This window comes from Leuciscus leuciscus, assembly GCF_965113295.1.
Source record: "Leuciscus leuciscus genome assembly, chromosome: 6".
Taxonomy (NCBI): Eukaryota; Metazoa; Chordata; class Actinopteri; order Cypriniformes; family Leuciscidae; genus Leuciscus; species Leuciscus leuciscus.
The window spans coordinates 18,196,421-18,215,811 of record NC_138730.1 but is presented as its reverse complement, the minus strand read 5'-3'; the positions used below and the strand labels follow the sequence as shown (position 1 = coordinate 18,215,811).

The window sequence follows — 19,391 nt, the reverse complement described above, 5'->3', positions numbered from 1 at the left end:
GGTTATTTCAAATGACAGAGAGCAAGAATCACTTAAGAGGAACTTTTGTATTTCAAAAGACACTTATAAGAACAAATGCTAAATATCACTGCATTACAACCAAAGGAGTTAATTTATGGAACAACAGCAATAAAGAGATGAAAACATGTACAACAATGAGCAATTTTAAGAGAATATTTAAAATTAATATATTGAATGGATACGAAAAGAACTTAATTCGGTTTGATATAGACGGAAACGAAGAAGATAGATGGAAATGTGTATGTGTATGCATGAAGGTATGCATCTGTGTCTATGTGTATACATGTGTTTAGGTGAGTGTAGGTACTGTAAGTAGATATACGGTGTATGTGTATGTAAATATGTAAAGCATTTACTTGTTTTGTATTTAATTAAAGGATAAAAATAGAGAAAGGGGGTAGGACAAGAAAAGTTGTTTTTTTAACTTCTTCCTACTCCTTTTTGAACATGGGAATTTCTTATTTGAATTACTTACAAAAATTTTGGAAGCTTGTGCAAGTCCATGTCCTTATTCTTTTAATTGTATTATATATATATGTGTGTATGTATGTATGTATGTATGTATGTATGTATGTATATCTATATATATCTATATATTTTCTTTTATGTTTTTCTTTACGTCACTGAAAAAAAAATATTCGTTGAAAATAATAAAAAACATTATCGTAAGTGGTTGCATTCAATTGATTTTATCTACATTTAAACAAATGCATTAAGTTGAACTTAATCAATTTCAGTTCACCTTAATGCATTTGTTTAGATAAAATCGATAAAAAAATTAATTAATTTCAACTAATAATTTTTTTTCAGTGCATGTTCAAATAAACTACGTCTACTACTACTACTACTTGAGTCTTTTTGGGTTAATCCATTCAGTGGTCCACAGGGTTTGTGTACAGTATACAGTATGTGTACTTCACAACCTCAATGGTCAGGTATTTTTCAGTATGGCGATGTGGGTATTACCAATCCCATAGCATCAATGTCATGACTCTTCCTTCAGACAATTATAATCTGATGATGTATGTTTCAGATGCCTATTTATAGTCTTACTGACATGTTTACACTACGTCACCTGACCACAGCATTGGCCAATGAAATTGGCATGCTTCCACACATGCTTCAGATACCAGCTCACGCATAAGCGTTCGCGTATATATTGTCGTTAACTAAAAATTAAGGGTAAAACCATAAAAAATGTATTAACTGAAAAATTAACAGAAATAAATATAAAAACACTTACATTTCAGCAAGTTGCTCAGAGAGCATTTCTCCTTTTCGTTTAGATGAAGAACAAAAATAACTAAATAAACAAAAACTTAAAACTTAAGCTTAATAAAAAAAACTATAGATTTTTTTTTTTTAAAGAAAAGAAAAAAAAAACACTCAATAAAATTTATCAAACTTAACCAAAACTAAATAAAAATATAACCAGACTAAACCAAAATTAAAATACAATAAATAAAATGTTAAAAAAAGATTAAAAAAATATATAATAGTATATCAAGAGTAAAATAACACTGATATATATATATATAGTTTTACTGTGAAAACAGTGAACTATAATGTGAAAGGGTTCTGCGATAATTAAAACCTTCTGTTTCTCAGGATGAAATCTGGGCTATTTGGACTTTCCCCAGAATGGTGCTGACTGTATCTTTTTTTCTCTCTGTTTATTTCTGCTCCTGTATGAGGGGCACTCGCCCCAGCCTCTCACTTTCCCTCAGGATGGATCGTGAAGACGAGGAGGATTATGTTTTGCTTAAAGGCTAATACTTAAGGAGGCAGTGATCTTTGAGTTTATGACTAAAGAAAGTGGTAAGTGTCTCTTGTGTTTTGTAGGATGTTTCACTTGATTAATTAAATTAGATTATTAGTTTGTTTTATAAGCTATGAGTCTTTGCTGGCAATTCATTTTAAATAATACCAATAATTCTGGACAGTGATTGGAAAAAGTATATCGACATTTTTTTTTTAACATTTTTTAAATCAACTGTTGTCCATGAGTAAAAAATAAATTACAGTATTTTGTAACCTACATATAGGTAAAATTTGGTACATTTCTGTCAACTTTACTTTTTAATTCAGTAAAATAATGTAGCTGCTTATATAGAGAAGTATTAAGCACACATTGGTGTTTATGATTGTAGTAGACTTTTGTGCTCCATAAGAAGTAAGTTCCCATTGGTCACCCCTCCACATGACTGTAAATACAGTACTGCTCTCCCACAGGCATCTGACTGGAGCCGTAAGCAACATAAATAAACACCACTCACATAGTGGACTTTGTATACCGGGAGAACTTACTGACCTGAGGGCAAACACCCCTACAAGAGCCGTTTTGTTCCTCATCTTGTGGGTTTATGTTTTGACAAGTCTTGATTTTTTTTTTTTTTAAGTATTAAAAATGTAAGAATGTGGTTATTGTAATGCAAATACATTTTAGTATAATGTAATCTTATTATATTGATTAAATATATTAATATATATTATATTAAATATTATATTTAAACATTTCTAATTATTTTTTGAATAATTATCTTCTTCGCCCTAATTCTGAAACAACCGTTGCTTATAAAGTTACACTGTTATGCTAAACTAATCGTTTGTTAAATTAAGTTTCATTTTGTTTACAGGAATTAAAATCATACAATAAGATGTTCCAAATGAGACAATACATTACTGTCCTGCTTCTGGTCGGAGCCGTGAAGTCACAGGTCAACCCTGGTGAGTGAAATGCAGAACAATTAATACAACTTCTAAATTAAAGGAGGAACAGTTTTTAATTCATACCATTATATTGTGCAAAATTTTTCTGTCGAATGTGCTGTGAATTCATCAATATAATAGCTCTGATTTTTCACAGACTTTTGGAGAACTTGTTTCAGCATTACTTCCGCTGCAATTGTGTCAATGTGTAAATAAATCATGAAAGAATTAAAAGAAAAACAAGAGGAAATTACATCTGATACATAATTAAAAAAAAAGGCAGTTGTAGTTGTCAGAACTACCGTAAAAATACGGTAGCTATATATATATTTTATTTACTGATATAATGATCAAATAACTTGCTGAATTACTAAAATACCTCTTCTTTTTCTGATCTTTATAATGCGACAACCACCAAAAAGCACAGGTGGTAAAGAGAAAGCCACATGATAAATCAAAACTCATAAATATGAGGTAAATACAGAAGGTGCAAAATGCCATACACACAAAACACCATCATGGTAAAACACATGACATTAAAATAATGCAATAAACATTATTTAAAGTCATCATGAAACAAAAGTTGCAATAGTCTTGTCTTCCCTATTGTGACACATGTTTGAATGAAACGGCTTCTCGAAAAAGAAAAAAATGTTTGGCGGGACTTGATTTTGTCCATGGGGAATTGATTGGATGGTTGTGGTTTGCTAGTGCTGTGATGTCATGTGCGTGACAGGTTGTCCCGCCCTCACGCCAGTAAATACATCATCAGAGAAGAGAAGAGATGATGTCGCTGCAAGAGGAAGGGGAAGTTATTTTGATAGATTACGGGGACGCGTGAATTAAACGATTAAAAAAAATAAAAAAATAAATGTGCATGGATAAATAATTTATAAAGAAATACATTAATATTCCATAAAAACAAAAAAACAAAAACAAGAATTGTCCATTTAGACTTTAACAACATAATATGTAACATAAAACCCTAATGTACAAAACTTTTCACTGTAAATTATAAGACATTTTTTACTTCCAAAAACTGTTGATTTAACAGTATTTGAAATGTCCCATTAGATTTATTATAGTGTTTCACCACAGGCATTTCATTGACGTTAGGTAGGGGATGGAGGAAGCTACTGTATGCTAGAGGTCCAGTGTCTTATTAAATGCCAAGCCTTACAAATAAAATTTAGAGGGATGTGAAGTATTTATTCACTGGTTGACTGAGTTTTCCAATTCGTACTCCCGTACAGTGGAGTCTATTTATCATTACACTACTCATATGAAGTGCTGCCTTAAGTTACAGTGGTGTTGGGATATACTGTATATATAGAATTTTAAAAAAGGCAGAAGTTTGAAATAATCTTTCCCCCAGCAAACTATTTCTGGTTCCCAGAACATTCTAGAAAAAAAAAAAAAAAAAAAAAAAAACGGGAATCATACACTAACGTTAGAGAAAGTGTTTACAGGTAAATAGTGTGACAAAAAAAAATATGTCTATGATGAATTAAGTCCAGCCTCCATTGCAGCAACAGAAACAACAGATATAATTAAAATTTCTACCTAAAATATTTTTTAAGAGAAAGAACTACTCAAAGCTGAGAAAGCCCTTCGGTACATGGTGAGCTTTGTCCTGGCATGAACATAAAAGTCTCTCTGTTTTCTGCTGAGGCCTCATGGATGGGGTTGAGTGGTATTTTGGGTATTTGCTTATGGGGTGTGGATTCACGTTGTAGAGGTTGTGTGACCACCTCTCCAGAGCAGAGCTACAGCCCTTAGACTTTAGGATACAAAAAAGGTGATGCGTTCAGTCCCAAAAACTACAGCTGACCCAAGAACTCAGGATCATTTCTCCTTCAAGAAAGGTCTAGTTTCTTTCAGAGGAGACTGTTTGTGCTATTACAGTACTCTCATAGGTGTCACTGGCAGTGACACCTATGACAGTACACTGGCACATTTTAGGAGGACTTCAGCTCCCTAAATTTCCACCCAGTCCCCCTTAAAAAATTCATATGGATTAGTTTTATGGTCTCTTTATGAACTTTTTGAAGTGTCAAAAGGCACTTTTCCACTACACAGTACCAGCTCGCCTCGACTCGCCTTTATTTGGTTTTCCACTGTGTAAAAGTTGTACCTGTACCTGCTTCCATGTACTTTTTTTCGTACCACCTCCGGCGAGGTTCTTAGCGAGCTGAGGCGATACTAAAATGTGACGTGAAAACACGGCAGACTGCTGATTGGTCAGAGAAAATCGTCACTATTCACTATGTCGTCACTATGCCAGACGCGATTTCCTCCATTATCCTGTGTGTGTGGGTAGCGGGTGTGTGTCGCGTAGAAGATTACATCACGGCAGTTTCCTGCGGCGTCACTATGACGACCAGGTACTATTGTGGAGGTACTATCTGCAATGGAAAACGGAGCGAAAAGCGAGCCGAGCCGAGACGAGGCGAGGCGAGACGAGTTGAGCTGGTACTGGTAATGGAAAAGCGCCAAAGGTGGTAGTTGCGTAGCCTGTCAATGGAGGGACAGAAATCTCTCAGATTTAATTAAAATATCTTCATTTGTGTTTCGAAGATGAACAAAAGTCTTACAGGTTTGGAACGACATCAGGGTGAGTAAATAATGACATCATTTAATATTTTGGGTAAACTATCTCTTTGGTTTAACTTGAAGTCCTAAAAAAAATAAAAAAAAATAAAAAAATAAACGATATAGACATTTAAAAAACTGAAACCAATACAAATGACAAAAATGCACAACAACATTACTAAAATTAAAGTAAAAATATAAAATACAAAATATAAAAATAACATCTAATTAAGAAAAAAATAATAAAAAAAAAGCTGTATAATAAAATCACAACGAAATGCATGGAAAATGCCTGTGTTGTCAATATGTGTTATTTAACCTTCCTAAATGTCATCCTGTGATAGCTATTTGCAGGTACCCGCTTGGGATGACTGGAGGCCAGATTCAGGATGAAGATATTTCTGCTTCCAGCCAATGGTCAGAGTCCACTGCAGCTCGATATGGCAGGTACATCCAACACTCTGATCACACATTGAAAACTGATCAGAAACACTAATAGAAGTTATTTTCTCGACCGCATCCCTTTCTGTTCCAGATTGGAGTTTGATGATGGAGATGGGGCCTGGTGTCCGGACATCATGGCTGAACCAGACCGTCTAAAAGAATTTCTGCAGATTGACCTTCGTACTCTCCATTTTCTCACTCTTGTTGGCACGCAGGGACGGCACGCAGACGGAGTGGGCAATGAGTTTGCCCAGCGATACAAGATAAAATACAGCCGGGACGGCACCCGCTGGGTCTCCTGGCGAGACCGGCAAGGTCGACAGGTGAGGCTGCAGTGTTATTTCTATCAATTCCATTGAGACTGCGATCTTTCAATTCAATTCATTTTGCATTTATTTGTATAGCACTTTTCACAATCCATATTGTTTCAAAGCAGCTTTACAGAAAATGCAGAAAATGTCTACATTACAACCCAGACAGCAACATAGTGTCGGCCCACATCTGGTACGCGTTGTATCCACATGTACCAGATGTGGCCCGGATCTCGGCCGACACTTTGTTGCTGTCTGGGAATTTAGAGTAATAGGTGACTGTGTCCAATAAATGTCCATATGTTAAAAAATGTACAGTTCAAAGATAATACAAATCATGCAGTTAGCTAACTTCATGTATTTATTTAGGCAGAAACAATGATCTCATTAAAGCAGTTATTACAAGTTGTGATAATGATTACAATATATAGACAATTTGGCAGTGCTGCATGTTGATTCAGAGTTTACATAATCTGAAGACCTGGCATTGGTTGGCGTCCTCTCTTTACCAGTGTTTGGGCATCTGAAATCTTCATAAGAGGCTGTATCCAAGCTGGAGCTGGCGTAATCTCTAGTTACAGAAGAGACAAGAGAGCAGATGGAAAATAATTAGCGTAGCTGCTGTCCATAACATTTCAAGCAAAAGATATGTGTTAATCATGCGTGGCAGTTGTGGCCTAATGGTTAGAGAGTCGGACTTGTCACAGGTTCGAGTCTCAGTGCCGGCAAGAAATGTAGGTAGGGGGAGTGAATGTACAGCGCTCTCTTCCACTCTCATTACCTACAACTGAGGAGCCCTTGAACAAGGCACATGACCCCCAATCGCTCCCTGGGTGCCTAAGCAAAAATGGCTTCCCACTAGGGGCTGCACGATTAATCGCGATTTACATGTAATCGCACTTAAACTGCTTTGGCTTATCACGATTATGAAATTTTGTATGCGTAGCTTGTCATTGATGTACGGCTCTGTAAACGCTGCTCCATCTGAAAGCACCGTGAGTTTGAGTCACTTATAACGTGCATTTGAAAAAGCAACACGCGTCAAACATCTTTCCAAACATGAGAAGCATTTATGAACCTCTTGTCCAACAATAGACAATATTTAATAACGTGCTTTAACTCCAAACTCACTTAGCTGAGCATCCTTCTGTGAGATGATGTGGCTTCTTACACAGAATAAGGCAGTCGTGTGTTTATTAGTCATGTTTAATCAATCAAAGAGTTTCAATCTTCTGTGTATTCAGCTACAGCGATAGTATGATGCCCGATAGGGATTTACTGGAATGACTGCGGCGGGGCGTGTCTGCGTGAGAGCGCCCTCTGGCTTTCAGAGCAAGCAGCATTTACTACCTATCAGACGTGCTGCACTGACAAGCTGCGCATAAAATAGTCGCAGCCTTTGCCATATCGCGTGCGGTTTCATTTCGATTAATCGTGCAGCCCTACTTCCCACTGCTCCAGGTGTGTGTTCAACTCACTGCTGTGTGCCTACCGGCTATCCCTGTTTGGTTATGTCCCTCTCCAGCTCTTTTTCTTTAAAATCCAGAATCTTACCTTTGTTATCATTTCATCACACTCATGACTTTCATTGTATGGAAAAAATATATTTCTATACTTTAGGCTTCTCTCACAAAACTTTTGCATTCTCCCAAGAAAGTTTGCATTTGCTTGCAAAACGTTTTGGATGGAAATAATATCACTATCCATGTCCCTTTAGAGGCTCTGTATTTTTGGAATTACACAAGGGTGAGTAAATTATGACAAAACATGTATTTCTGGGTGAACTATCACTTTAAGCCTTAAAGAATGATGTTTATTGTGAAATGTTTCACGTCATTTCATGGTCTGTGTGTTCTCTAGATCATCGAAGGGAACAATAATGCCTATGATGTCGTGCTCAAGGACCTGGAGCCTCCCATTATTGCTCGTTTTGTGCGTTTCGTGCCTGTGACTGACCCCTCTATGATTGTGTGCATGAGGGTGGAGCTCTACGGCTGTGAATGGCTCGGTAAACTATGTTCTTTCTAAGTCAGAAACATTCTTTGTGCAAGTACTCAAATGCAGGCTGTGGCATTAACAAACTGAAAAAGGGTTACACAGTTACCTAAAATGTCTGATCGCAACTATGCATAAAAAAGCTTCAAGCATTTGCATTCACATTCAGTGTAGAATGTGTTTCAAGCCGTTATAGGATTGATTCAGCCTTTACTCATTTCATCATTTGAATTTTGTCATTCCATTGTCTTTCTTTCTTCCTAAATGTCAAGACATTTAGTAAATACAATTTTATAAATAAATAAAATAAATAAAAATTTTGGTCTGTTGTTTGGACTGATATTTCCTGATATATACTGATAACGAGAGGGTGATCTGTTTACCCCAATAGCCTACTTTTTTAATGCTTTGGCAACTTTTTTGCAAGCTTGAAAGCTGAAGTCTGCATTAGTTGTATTTGTATGGGAAGGAGTGACAACTTTATTATTCACATTGGTTTGGTACAAAAAAAAGTCTCTGTGCTGCAGATGGTCTGGTATCCTACAGCGCCCCTTCTGGCCAACAGATGAATTCCAGAGGCCAACAAATCCACTTAAATGACACTGTGTATGACGGAGCCATTAGTTACAGGTAGAGGATCACACACTAAACACTAAAGCAAATATCACCATGTCATACAAATTAAACAACAAGGTTTTCTTATTCTCTCAGCATGACAGAAGGTCTTGGGCAGCTCACTGATGGAAGCTGGGGTTTAGATGACTTCACCAAAAGTCAGGTGTACGGTGTCTGGCCTGGCTATGACTATGTGGGCTGGACCAATGCTAGTTTCTCTGGTGGCTCAGTGGAGATGACATTTACGTTTGACCGGGTCCGAAATTTCACATCAATGAAGGTTTGTCTGATCTACTGAAATACCTACTACATGTCCCTTAAAAACTGTACTTAAATAAATAAAAGGCCACTTAAGTGTACTTAAAGAGTGCACTGACACACTTACAGTAAGTTCACTTTTAAAAGGTGCACTTTGTAATAATGTCAAATTAAAAGTTTTCCTTTAAAGTACATTTTAAATCTTTTATGTTTTACTAATCTTTTTGTATGGTGACAGGGAGGGGACATATTCGGTTCACTTGTCGACCGTAGCAACCTGGGATCAACAGAAATTGATATTATTAATAAATTAATATTTTAAAGTGTAGGCCTACTTCTTTTTCGTGTATGTATGTATGTATGTATGTATGTATGTATGTATGTATGTATGTATGTATTATTTTGTATTAAATGGAAATCCTTCTGTTTAAATAGGTCCACTGCAACAACATGTACACATGGGGAGTAAAAATCTTCCGACAGGCCATGTGTTACTTCCGTTCGGATTCAGACTGGGAGCCCAATCCTGTGTTGTTCAAGCCAAAAGCGGACAACATCAGTCCAAGTGCTCGGTTTGTCACTGTTGCCCTTGGCAACCGCATGGCCAGCGCAATTAAGTGCCGTTTTGTATTCAATGGCATCTGGATGATGTTCAGTGAAATTGCTTTCCAGTCAGGTAATAGAGGTTTAGCTCTTTCATCTCTAGTTCTCCTTTTCTTATCAGTTCACTTATTTTTAGGCCTATTCATTTTTGCATAAATAATAGTCTACTACAAATACAGTACTGCTACAGTTTAAAATGTCTTTCACCCAAATTCACCTTTCAGATACAGAGATGTACAACACCTCTCTTGTTCCTCGTAAACGTAACCAACCCCCAGGTATTTATCCAGGTAAATGATATAATTATTTTACATACCATTCATAATTCTTTGTGGTGGCATTTGGTTGTTACAGTTGTACAGTACAATATGAATTTGCAGGCAAGAGCGCCCCCCGATGTTCATTACTTCATGCAATGGCCACATAAATTTAAAAGAAAAAACATTTTTATACACAAGATCAAGCTGAGTTTTAGCATAATGCTGCAGCATATTAAAATGAATATTTTCACTGTATGTGAATGGGAGAAATCATAACGTCGACTTTTTATAGAATCATTGGAACATAACTCAATAATTAGCTTTATGAAAAGATGTCCATTTGCACAGAACTTTTGATTCTGTGAAATATAAACATTTTATATCATCTTTTCCATGCTTAATATTCTTCAGGGGATGATCCCACCCACAAAATTGATGACAGCCACACACGGATCCTAATAGGCTGTTTGGTGGCCATTATTGCCATTCTGTTGGCCATCATAATAATCATACTATGGCGGCAGGTCTGGCAGAAGATGATTGAGAAGGTAAGATTATGATCTTCAACGTCAACCTTAACTTCATACACTCGAGTTTGAAGCCTGCTGTACATTTGCTGAGCATAAAATGACTATTGGTAATCTTTTGCAATAGAAAGCTGCATATCATGACAATACAGTCAAACTGACCCTGTCAGCTTGTGGTTATTAATGTAACATGTTTGCAACATGTACAGGCCTCTCGGCGTATGCTGGACGATGAGCTGACTGTGCGTCTTTCTGTTCAGAGAGAGGCGTTCGCACACCGTCACTCTTCTCTGTCCAGTGATGTTGAATCCAGTTCCACGTATGAAAGGATTTTCCCCATGGGATCTGACTATCAGGAGCCATCCCAACTTTTACGGAAACTACCAGAATTTCAGGCTACGGAAAACCTTGGTTAGGGCTGCTCAGTGTTCAAGAATTATGGATTTTTTTTAGCTCATAATATGCTCATTATGTGTATGTAGGAAAAATTTTGCCAAAAAGGAAAATTCTGTCATCATTTACTCACCCTCATGTCACACCAAACCTGTAAGTTTTTCTTTCTTCTGTGGAACACATGGAGACACTATTTTGAAGGAAAATTCTCCATACAGTTGAAGTCAATTGAAAACAATTGAGATTTGGAATGACATTTAAATTTATTCATTTAGCTGACATGATGACAGATTTTGGTCACACTTTAGATTAGAGTCCAATTCTCACTATTAACTAACTATTAACTACAACCTTTGCCTCAATACACTTCTATTTACTACTTATTAATAGTTAGTAAGGTAAAGGTTTGTAAAATGTTAAGTTTAGGAATTGGGCAACATTAAAGGTGCACTGTGTAATTTTTAGCGACATCTAGTGGTGAGGTTATGAATTGCAACCAACAGAAGTTACGATGGCCGATAGGGAAAGATGTCATCGTCTGAGACCGCAGAGAGTAGCCAGTTAAACAATGAGGTTTCTTTACAAAGATAAATGAAGAAATCAAGTTTACTTGATTATTCAGTAAAATTATATGTTATTGCGAATATAATTGTTACTTGTTCATCATTGTGTCAGTGTTTTATTTGCTGACTTTAGGCTAGCTTCTTTGCACGAAGAACAACACGGTGACGAAACATGCTTGTCCGTTTAGGGCTACTGTAGAAACATGTCGGCGCAAAATGGCTATTTCAATGTAAGGGGACCCGCGATGTATATGATATTGCATTTCTGTCAACAGATCCTCCTAAATATTACACATTTAAGGGATGTAGAATATGGCCATAGTGATTAAAGGAGTAGTTCACTTTAAAATTAAAATTACTCTATGATTTACTCCCCCTCAAGCCATCCTAGGTGTATATGACTTTCTTCTTTCAGACAAATACAATCGGAGTTATATAAAAAAATATCCTGGCTCTTCCAAGCTTTATAATGGCAGTGAATTGCAACCAACATTTTGAAGCTCAAAAAAGTGAATCCATCCATCATAAACAAACTCCACATGGCTCTGGGGGGTTAATAAAGGCCTTCTGAAGCAAAGCGATGAGTTTGTGAAATAAAAAATATAAATATTTAACATGTGACAAAGTACAATTCTAGTTTCTGGTCAAATGGCCATTCGCAGTCTACTTGCGTCTAAAGCGCAACTTGTGACGTCAGATGTAATGTAGTGTGTCATGGCGTAGCGTAAATATCAGCAGTACGTTGCATTACTCGCATAAGTTGTGCTTTACACTTGTGGAATCCATATGTTCGTTTGGCCGGAAGCTAGTTATATAGTTTTAAATTCAAACTCATCGCTTTGCTTCAGAAGGCCTTTATTAACCCCCCCCCCGAGCCATGTGGAGTTTGTTTATGATGGATGGATTCACTTTTTTGAGCTTCAAAATGTTGGTTGCAATTCACTGCCATTATCAAGCTTGGAAGAGCCGGGATATTTTTTTATATAACTCCGATTGTATTCGTCTGAAAGAAGAATGTCATATACACCTAGGTGTTAATACGTGCTTTATAAGTACTAATAAACAGCCAATATCCTAGAAATATTCAAGCTACTAGTTAATAGTGAGAATTGGACCCTAAACTAAAGTGTTACCCAGCTATTTTATTTTTGGGTGAACTATCCCTTTAACAACATAACATGCCTACAGTGTGTTCATATGGTTGTGTTACAGCAATGATCGATGCCCCTTCCGAACCCTCTACGGGCCACCCTACAGATGAGGTCCCACACTACGCAGAGGCAGACATCGTGACCCAGCAGGAAACCACCGGGGCTCACAGTTACCGTGTCACTGTGGTCAACATGCCCTTATCTCCAGGACGGGACGGAGCTCTGGAGGAGTTTCCAAGGGAGAGACTGACTTTTAAAGAGAAACTTGGAGAAGGACAATTTGGAGAGGTTGGTGAACAATTCTCTTCGCCTAAAAGCTATTCTTGGTCAGGTTATTTGTTATATGTGTTCATACCTGCCGCAGGTTCATCTGTGTGAAGCTGAGGGAATGCAGGAATTCATGAAGGACCATTGTGGTGACATCAGTGACGAGCCAATGCTCGTAGCAGTCAAGACTCTAAGAGAGGACGCAAACAAAAATGCCAGGTAACACACAGGTGCAGGTGTCCTGCAATCCATGTCACGTGCCTGTTGTTGCTGAGAAGCACTGCTTTTTTGCTTTACAGATGCTGTCCAGCCATTTTAGGACAGTTTAAACTTTCCTCAAGGAAATCTACATTTTCAGGAACGACTTCTTGAAAGAGATCAGGATCATCTCACGATTAAGAGACCCGAACATCATTCGCCTGTTGGCGGTGTGCGTTGAGAGCGATCCGCTGTGCATGATCACGGAGTACATGGAGAACGGGGACCTCAATCAGTTCCTGTCCCGTCATGAGCTGCAGGATGAAGGAGTTCAGGACGGTGACTCGGCTACCATCAGGTATATCACACTGAAAAAAATTCAATAAAATGATTCTTTGGACCAAGTTAAAAAAAATACAGCCAAATTATTATTATTAGTAGTATTATTTCAAACCATATCTATGGTTTTATTTAAACCTTACATTTTTATTTAATATAACAAAACATTTCTTTTTTCGCAAAGACTAAAATATTCATACAAAGTAAAAAGATGTTTTAAAAAGACTTAATCAATATATTTTCTGTAGAGACTAAACATTTATTTAATGTAGGTCAATATTCTTTGTTTTTGCTTATTTTCACCACATATAAAAGCTAAATTATGTATACGAAAGTAGAATTTTCACTTAAGATAAAACAAAAAACATTTTGCTAGTCAATGTTTAATTTAGTTTACTTAGTATAAATAAAGACTGGAATATTCTCTTCAAAAGATCTTATAATGTTTATTGTTCACGCCTGTACTGCTAAAACAAACGTTTGGATCTCAGAAGTATAGGACACAGGAGAAGAAAGTTCAACACATACGTCAGCTATAGAAACAAAAAATAAAACAAATGTGATGTTTATATGAAATAACGTTTGCTAAGTAGTATGGTTGAATTGGATCATTGAAGGTCAGCAGACATTGGTTAATAAAGTGAGATTAAATACATAAAGTATATTTGCATTTAACATATTTAATTATTGCGGGTTTGTGCAATATTCTGTGTTTGCATTTGACTATTTTTATTCATTTTGAGGAATACTGAATCTGTTTTTGAACTATCCCTTAACAACATAACATGCCTACAGTGTGTTCATATGGTCGTGTTACAGCAATGTATGCTCATGCATGTTCACATTAGTCTAGAACTGCAATAACCATCATGTTTACACATCTGCACAGACGAGGTGTCAGTCAATAAATGAAAAAGTAACTCAGATATTTTATTGTAAATTTAAATGTAATAATTAATAGTGAAAAAAATAGTAAAAAAGTAATCTGATTACATAACTTGCATTACTTGTAATTCGTTACCCCCAAACTGTTCCTTTTCATTTGAGGTGTAAGTAACGATACCATCGTCACGATTCGATATTTATTACGATACTCCAAGACATATGGTAAAAGGTTAACAAAAAATGTACTGTTGATTAAAATGCTAAATTTGATATTACATTGTGGGTGTAAATTAATAAGCTTGGACTTAGTGCTGGAAACCCCATGCACAGGACAATGGTGACACCAGAATAAAAATATTCACTCTAAAAAATGCTGGGTTGTTTTAACCAGAGGTGGGAGTAAGTCACACATGTGCAAGTCACAAGCAAGTCTCAAGTCTTAACCTTCAAGTCTCAAGCAAGTCCGAGTCAATTTTGTGAAAAGCAAGTCAAGTCAAGTCAAGTCACTGCTTTATGTCAAGCAAGTCAAGTCAAGTCGTAGCTTGGGTCACAAGTCACTGGCAAGTCATACAAACGTTTGATGATTTCACTGAATTTATATATTAAAATAAGTTAAAACTACATAAGCTGTGGACTATGGTTTTATTTGCAACATTTTTTTTTTAAATATGCATTTCCACATACAGCTGAGTGGTTACTACAATAAAAAAAAAATTTTTTAAACAATTTAAAAAATTTCAAACTACATAGCCTAAAATGTAAATGTAACTGAAATTCAAATTAGGCCAACATTAAAGCATGAAAAATAAATATGCCTCAAACATTGCAGAAGACCATTAAAAGGTATTAAACAATTCACAATTCAAGTATAATGGTTCCTATGCCACCAAATGGCATTCTTCAAACTGGCATCCCCTTTATGGAACATGAACACATCCCAACAAGTTAGATCTTTCCTTTTTAACAAAAGAATAACAAGAAAAAAACAGTAATAATTGAATTGACACAAAACTTACACCTGTCAATCAGGTGGATTGACTATTGTACATTATTAATCTGTGTGAGTGAGTGATTTATTAATATTTGTGAATGAATGTGTGTGCATGTGTATGTGTGAAAAGTGTATTGTTTGCATGTCCATGGTTGTGTTTGACTGTGTGTGTGTGTGTGTGTGTGTGTGTGAGAGAGAGAGAGAGAGAGAGAGAGAGGTGATTTGATTGAGTGTGATTGATTCATTAATATTTGTGAGTGAATGTGTGTGCGTGTGTATGAGTGAAGAGTGTATTGTTTGTTTGCATGTGTGCATGGTTGTGCTTGCAAGTTTGAATTTTTGTTTTGTGTATTTGTGTATGCATGGTTCGGTTCGAAAGTCTGTATGTTTTTTTTCTTTGTGTGTAGGTGTCTTTTTACAATCTTTTAGTGGTATTAACTAGCGATTTCTTTTTACTTACTCTATGCCCTATATACTAGCGTTATAAGCTAAACAGTTTTTAGAGATAAAACTCTTTACATTCGATTATCATGAAAACAAATCCCAGAGAACGGTAGACTGTACCAATGCATTATTAATTATTATTAAATTACAGTTACATGTTTTTTATATTTCTTTTAACATTCAAGTCAACCCTGGGATCATAGCAGACTATATTGGTAGCATATAACTAGACAGTACAAAGGGATGCATGCAGGTAAGAAAAACTGGAATATGGCATATTTTAACATATTTTAACCCGATTTTCATTTTCAAGAAAATATTTTTTCTCTGTGCTTTTGTATGTAAGGGATTATTCAGATCATTAAAAAAATCATTAACCCAAGGCACTCGAATATTATTAAAAATATATAGAAAGCCTTTATTTCATCATGGCTTTAATATTTTAAAATCAGGTGACAAGTAGGCCTACTTGGACAAATGCGTTGTGGCTAATGAGCCTTTGTCAGGGAGTGTGACCAAAGCCCCTTTCACACAGAGATTCCGGAAAATACACGGATAAAGTGACCCAAGATTTGACCCGGGTTCGTTTGATTTAGGTTCATTCACACTGCCAGTCTGGCAGTGCCAGTGATTTCCCGGAATCAGAGATTGCGTTCACACACAACCCCTAAAGACATGTAATGTCTTAGCAGCGTCTTAAGTTTGCCACGCTTGTGCATTTTTTTCTTCTTCTCTGATTCGATCATAAACTTGCGCATTACGTACCGTTTCACAGCTGGCGAACGATCCCGCGCTTCAGCGTCATCACTACGACACTGCATTATCACGGCTTTTGTTCACACAGCGCGCGTTCCTGCTGCGTCACGTGATTGTTGCGGTGCGTTCAAATACAGATATTTATTTTTAAAAAGACAAGTTATTTCGAGTCATTTACCTCAAGTCCGAGTCAAGTCTCAAGTCATGAATATCAAGTCAAAGTCAAGTCAAGTCTTTTATTAATATTTGTCAAGCAAGTCTCAAGTCCTAAAATTTGCGACTTAAGTCTGACTCGAGTCAAGTCATATGACTCGAGTCCCCCATCTCTGGTTTTAACCCAATTTTGGGTCAAATATGGACAAACCCAAACATGTGGTTAAAAATGTAATTTACCAAATTTAACCCAATGGCTGGGTTTGTCCATAGTTGACCCAATTTTGGGTTGAAACAACCCAGTATTTTTTAGAGTGTTCATGATTCTGAAGCTGAAAATACTGAATTATTTGAGACGAATATGCTTGCTCTCTGTCACTGACTAGATCTATTTAAAATAATGTAGGCCACTTTTTACTGGTAACATAAGACATTTAGCATTATCAGGACCCACAAATATTCACCCATTGCATTATTAGACTTTATATTCAACATTATATAGTAGTTTAATGTAGTACTGACACTAAAACTCTGTAAACTAGATTTTTTTCATGCACAGTCATTTTTTATTTTGGGTATACACAATACAGATTGTCACTATCCATGAATCATGATACACATTGTTGCATTTTTGTATTGTGATATATTGTGACATAATATTACACCCCTAATAGGGAGCGTCAATAGCTTTTAGACAAACTGAACAAACCAGAAACCATGATTTTCTATTGGACCAATATAAAAATGCACTTTAAATAAACAACACGGTTGTTTCTATTTCAGTGCAAACACTACTCTCAAGAGTTGTTGATCTGAATTCTGCACTATTCCATGTCTTTTGAAGCCATATAATAGTATGTTTCATGAGATGGAAATTTTGCATAAAATACTGTAAATGTCTTCTTTTTCTCTCTAGCTACAGAAAACTGATCTACATGGCCTCTCAGATTTCCTCTGGAATGAAGTATCTGTCATCTCTGAATTTCGTTCACCGTGATCTCGCTACACGCAACTGTTTAGTGGGCACAAGTAACACCATCAAGATCGCGGACTTTGGCATGAGCCGAAACCTGTATCGTGGAGATTACTACCGCATACAGGGACGAGCTGTGCTCCCCATCCGCTGGATGTCCTGGGAGAGCATCCTTCTGGTAAGACTGATGGACTCAAATATAGCGGCGCCTTAAACTCGCATCTGTTTGACCATGTGTGTTTCTACAGGGTAAGTTCACCATGGCCAGTGACGTGTGGGCATTCGGGGTGACCCTGTGGGAGATTCTAACCCTGTGCAAGGAGCAGCCGTACGCCCAGTTTACAGATGAACAGGTGATCGAAAACAAGGGCGAGTTTTTTAGAGACCAAAACAAACAGGTGAGACTTGCAATGCATGTAATCATAATAATGGCAAGCCAAGTCTTTCAGTATCTGTGCAAATAATTTTCATGTACATATATAGGCTGTTTCAACCTTTACAGATCTGGGAAATCACCCATCAGAGACCTACAGAATATTAAAATATCATGCAGTAATACAAAAAATTAACTAATTTGATTACAATATTCCTTTGTGTAAAGCCGCTTGTCCACCAGCGTCCGATCAATTTTTGTTCCGACGCGACGCCAGTGACGTTTTCGCTGCTTTTCGCGCCGGGAAAAATGTAAAAAAAAATATGAAACCATAGCAACGGCCATACACAAATTCTCGCCGCCGAGTTTCCATTGGCTGCTGCCCCGCGTTTTGACGCTCTCATTTGCATAAAGTATCCACCGAGATACTTTTTTGCAGCGCCGCTGTTGACCAAATCGACGCGACGCGACCCATCATGCTTTGCGGGGGCGTTTTTGCTGCCTGACGTAGTTCCATTGGAAATGAATGGGCTTTGGCGTCGCGTCAGAAATCGAGACGCTGGTGGACAAGCGGCTTAATGCTTAACAATTCTGTAATTTCCCACATTTATAAATATATATTCTACAATTTATTTTAATTAATTTAATATAATATAATATAATATAATATAATATTTTAATGTTAATTTGTTGACAAAATATTTTTATTTGTGCATTTTAATTCATCTTAATCTAATTAATTTTAGTTTATTACTGTATTTTATTATTAATTTGTATTATTCAACTATTATTTCTGGTATTTTATTATTCATTTTATATTTAAAATTATATAAAATTGACCCCATTTGGACCGAGCGCAATGATTGGATGAACATTTTATGGGTCTATGCCTTTATACCCCCCTTCCAATACCTAAAAATAGCTGGCACTGCAAGATGAGTCAGGAAAAATCCATGTAATAACCTGGAAAAAACAAAAGGTGTCAGTGCTGAGCTGTTTTTTGAACCCCTCAGGTCTATCTGCCAAAGCCAGCCTGCTGTCCTGATTCAGTGTACAGCCTCATGCTCAACTGCTGGAAGAGAAATGCCAGAGAAAGACCCACGTTCCTGGAGATCCACAGCACACTGATGGGACAATATGACTAATTCCATGCGGCTGTACAGTGCAGCTTTTCCCCACACATGATTCAACCCTCTATAGATGTTTTTAGCTCTTAAGAAAAATTCGGAGATGTGAGAAAAGTCCAGCTTATTGTAATAGCAATATCCTTCTAATTTCAGTATATATTTATAAGAAAATCATACATAGACCTATAAACATATTGAATCTATACATATTAAATATTATGTTACGGAAATTAAATGGGAATAATGTTTTGTAATTATTTTAAAATGTTATTTTGTGCTTTTTCTCAGTGCTTTCTGTTCATGTTGTCATTGTTTATTAAATATACATATTTGCTGACTTACTGGGAAGGAAATGATTCTTCATTTGGGGGGAGGGGGAGATAATATAATTTCCTAATGAAATATTTATACTTTCTTTCTGTTGATATTTTTGTGCTCAAAGT

The 19,391-nt window shown here is 36.4% G+C and overlaps 1 protein-coding gene across 3 annotated transcripts; it reads left to right on the top strand.

The window, feature by feature from the left end:
* Positions 1-1,743: 1,743 nt before the first annotated feature.
* On the top strand, positions 1,744-19,285 carry ddr2b (discoidin domain receptor tyrosine kinase 2b). 3 transcript variants are annotated; one of them, XM_082173784.1, is made up of 17 exons: positions 1,744-1,839; positions 2,658-2,748; positions 5,667-5,769; positions 5,858-6,089; positions 7,938-8,085; positions 8,600-8,702; positions 8,784-8,967; positions 9,381-9,621; positions 9,773-9,838; positions 10,220-10,356; positions 10,596-10,746; positions 12,504-12,730; positions 12,807-12,928; positions 13,068-13,265; positions 17,392-17,626; positions 17,697-17,846; positions 18,835-19,285. In XM_082173784.1, exons 2-17 carry the CDS (start codon positions 2,679-2,681, stop codon positions 18,964-18,966), a joined length of 2,499 nt encoding a protein of 832 aa, XP_082029910.1. In that variant the 5' UTR covers positions 1,744-1,839; positions 2,658-2,678; the 3' UTR covers positions 18,967-19,285. The 3 variants fall into 3 exon arrangements, with proteins under 3 accessions (XP_082029910.1, XP_082029908.1, XP_082029909.1); XM_082173782.1 differs by having other exon boundaries at positions 10,545-10,746; XM_082173783.1 differs by lacking the exon at positions 1,744-1,839 and adding an exon at positions 2,270-2,376 and having other exon boundaries at positions 10,545-10,746.
* The last annotated feature ends 106 nt before the right edge of the window (positions 19,286-19,391 follow it).

Excerpts from the sequence above, each read along its gene's own strand:
- ddr2b (XM_082173782.1), top strand. The coding sequence starts at position 2,679 with ATGTTCCAAATGAGACAATACATTACTGTCCTGCTTCTGGTCGGAGCC. Across the intron at positions 9,622-9,772 it reads TGAAATTGCTTTCCAGTCAG|ATACAGAGATGTACAACACC; the intron begins GTAATAGAGGTT and ends TTCACCTTTCAG. Across the intron at positions 17,627-17,696 it reads CCTGGGAGAGCATCCTTCTG|GGTAAGTTCACCATGGCCAG; the intron begins GTAAGACTGATG and ends GTGTTTCTACAG.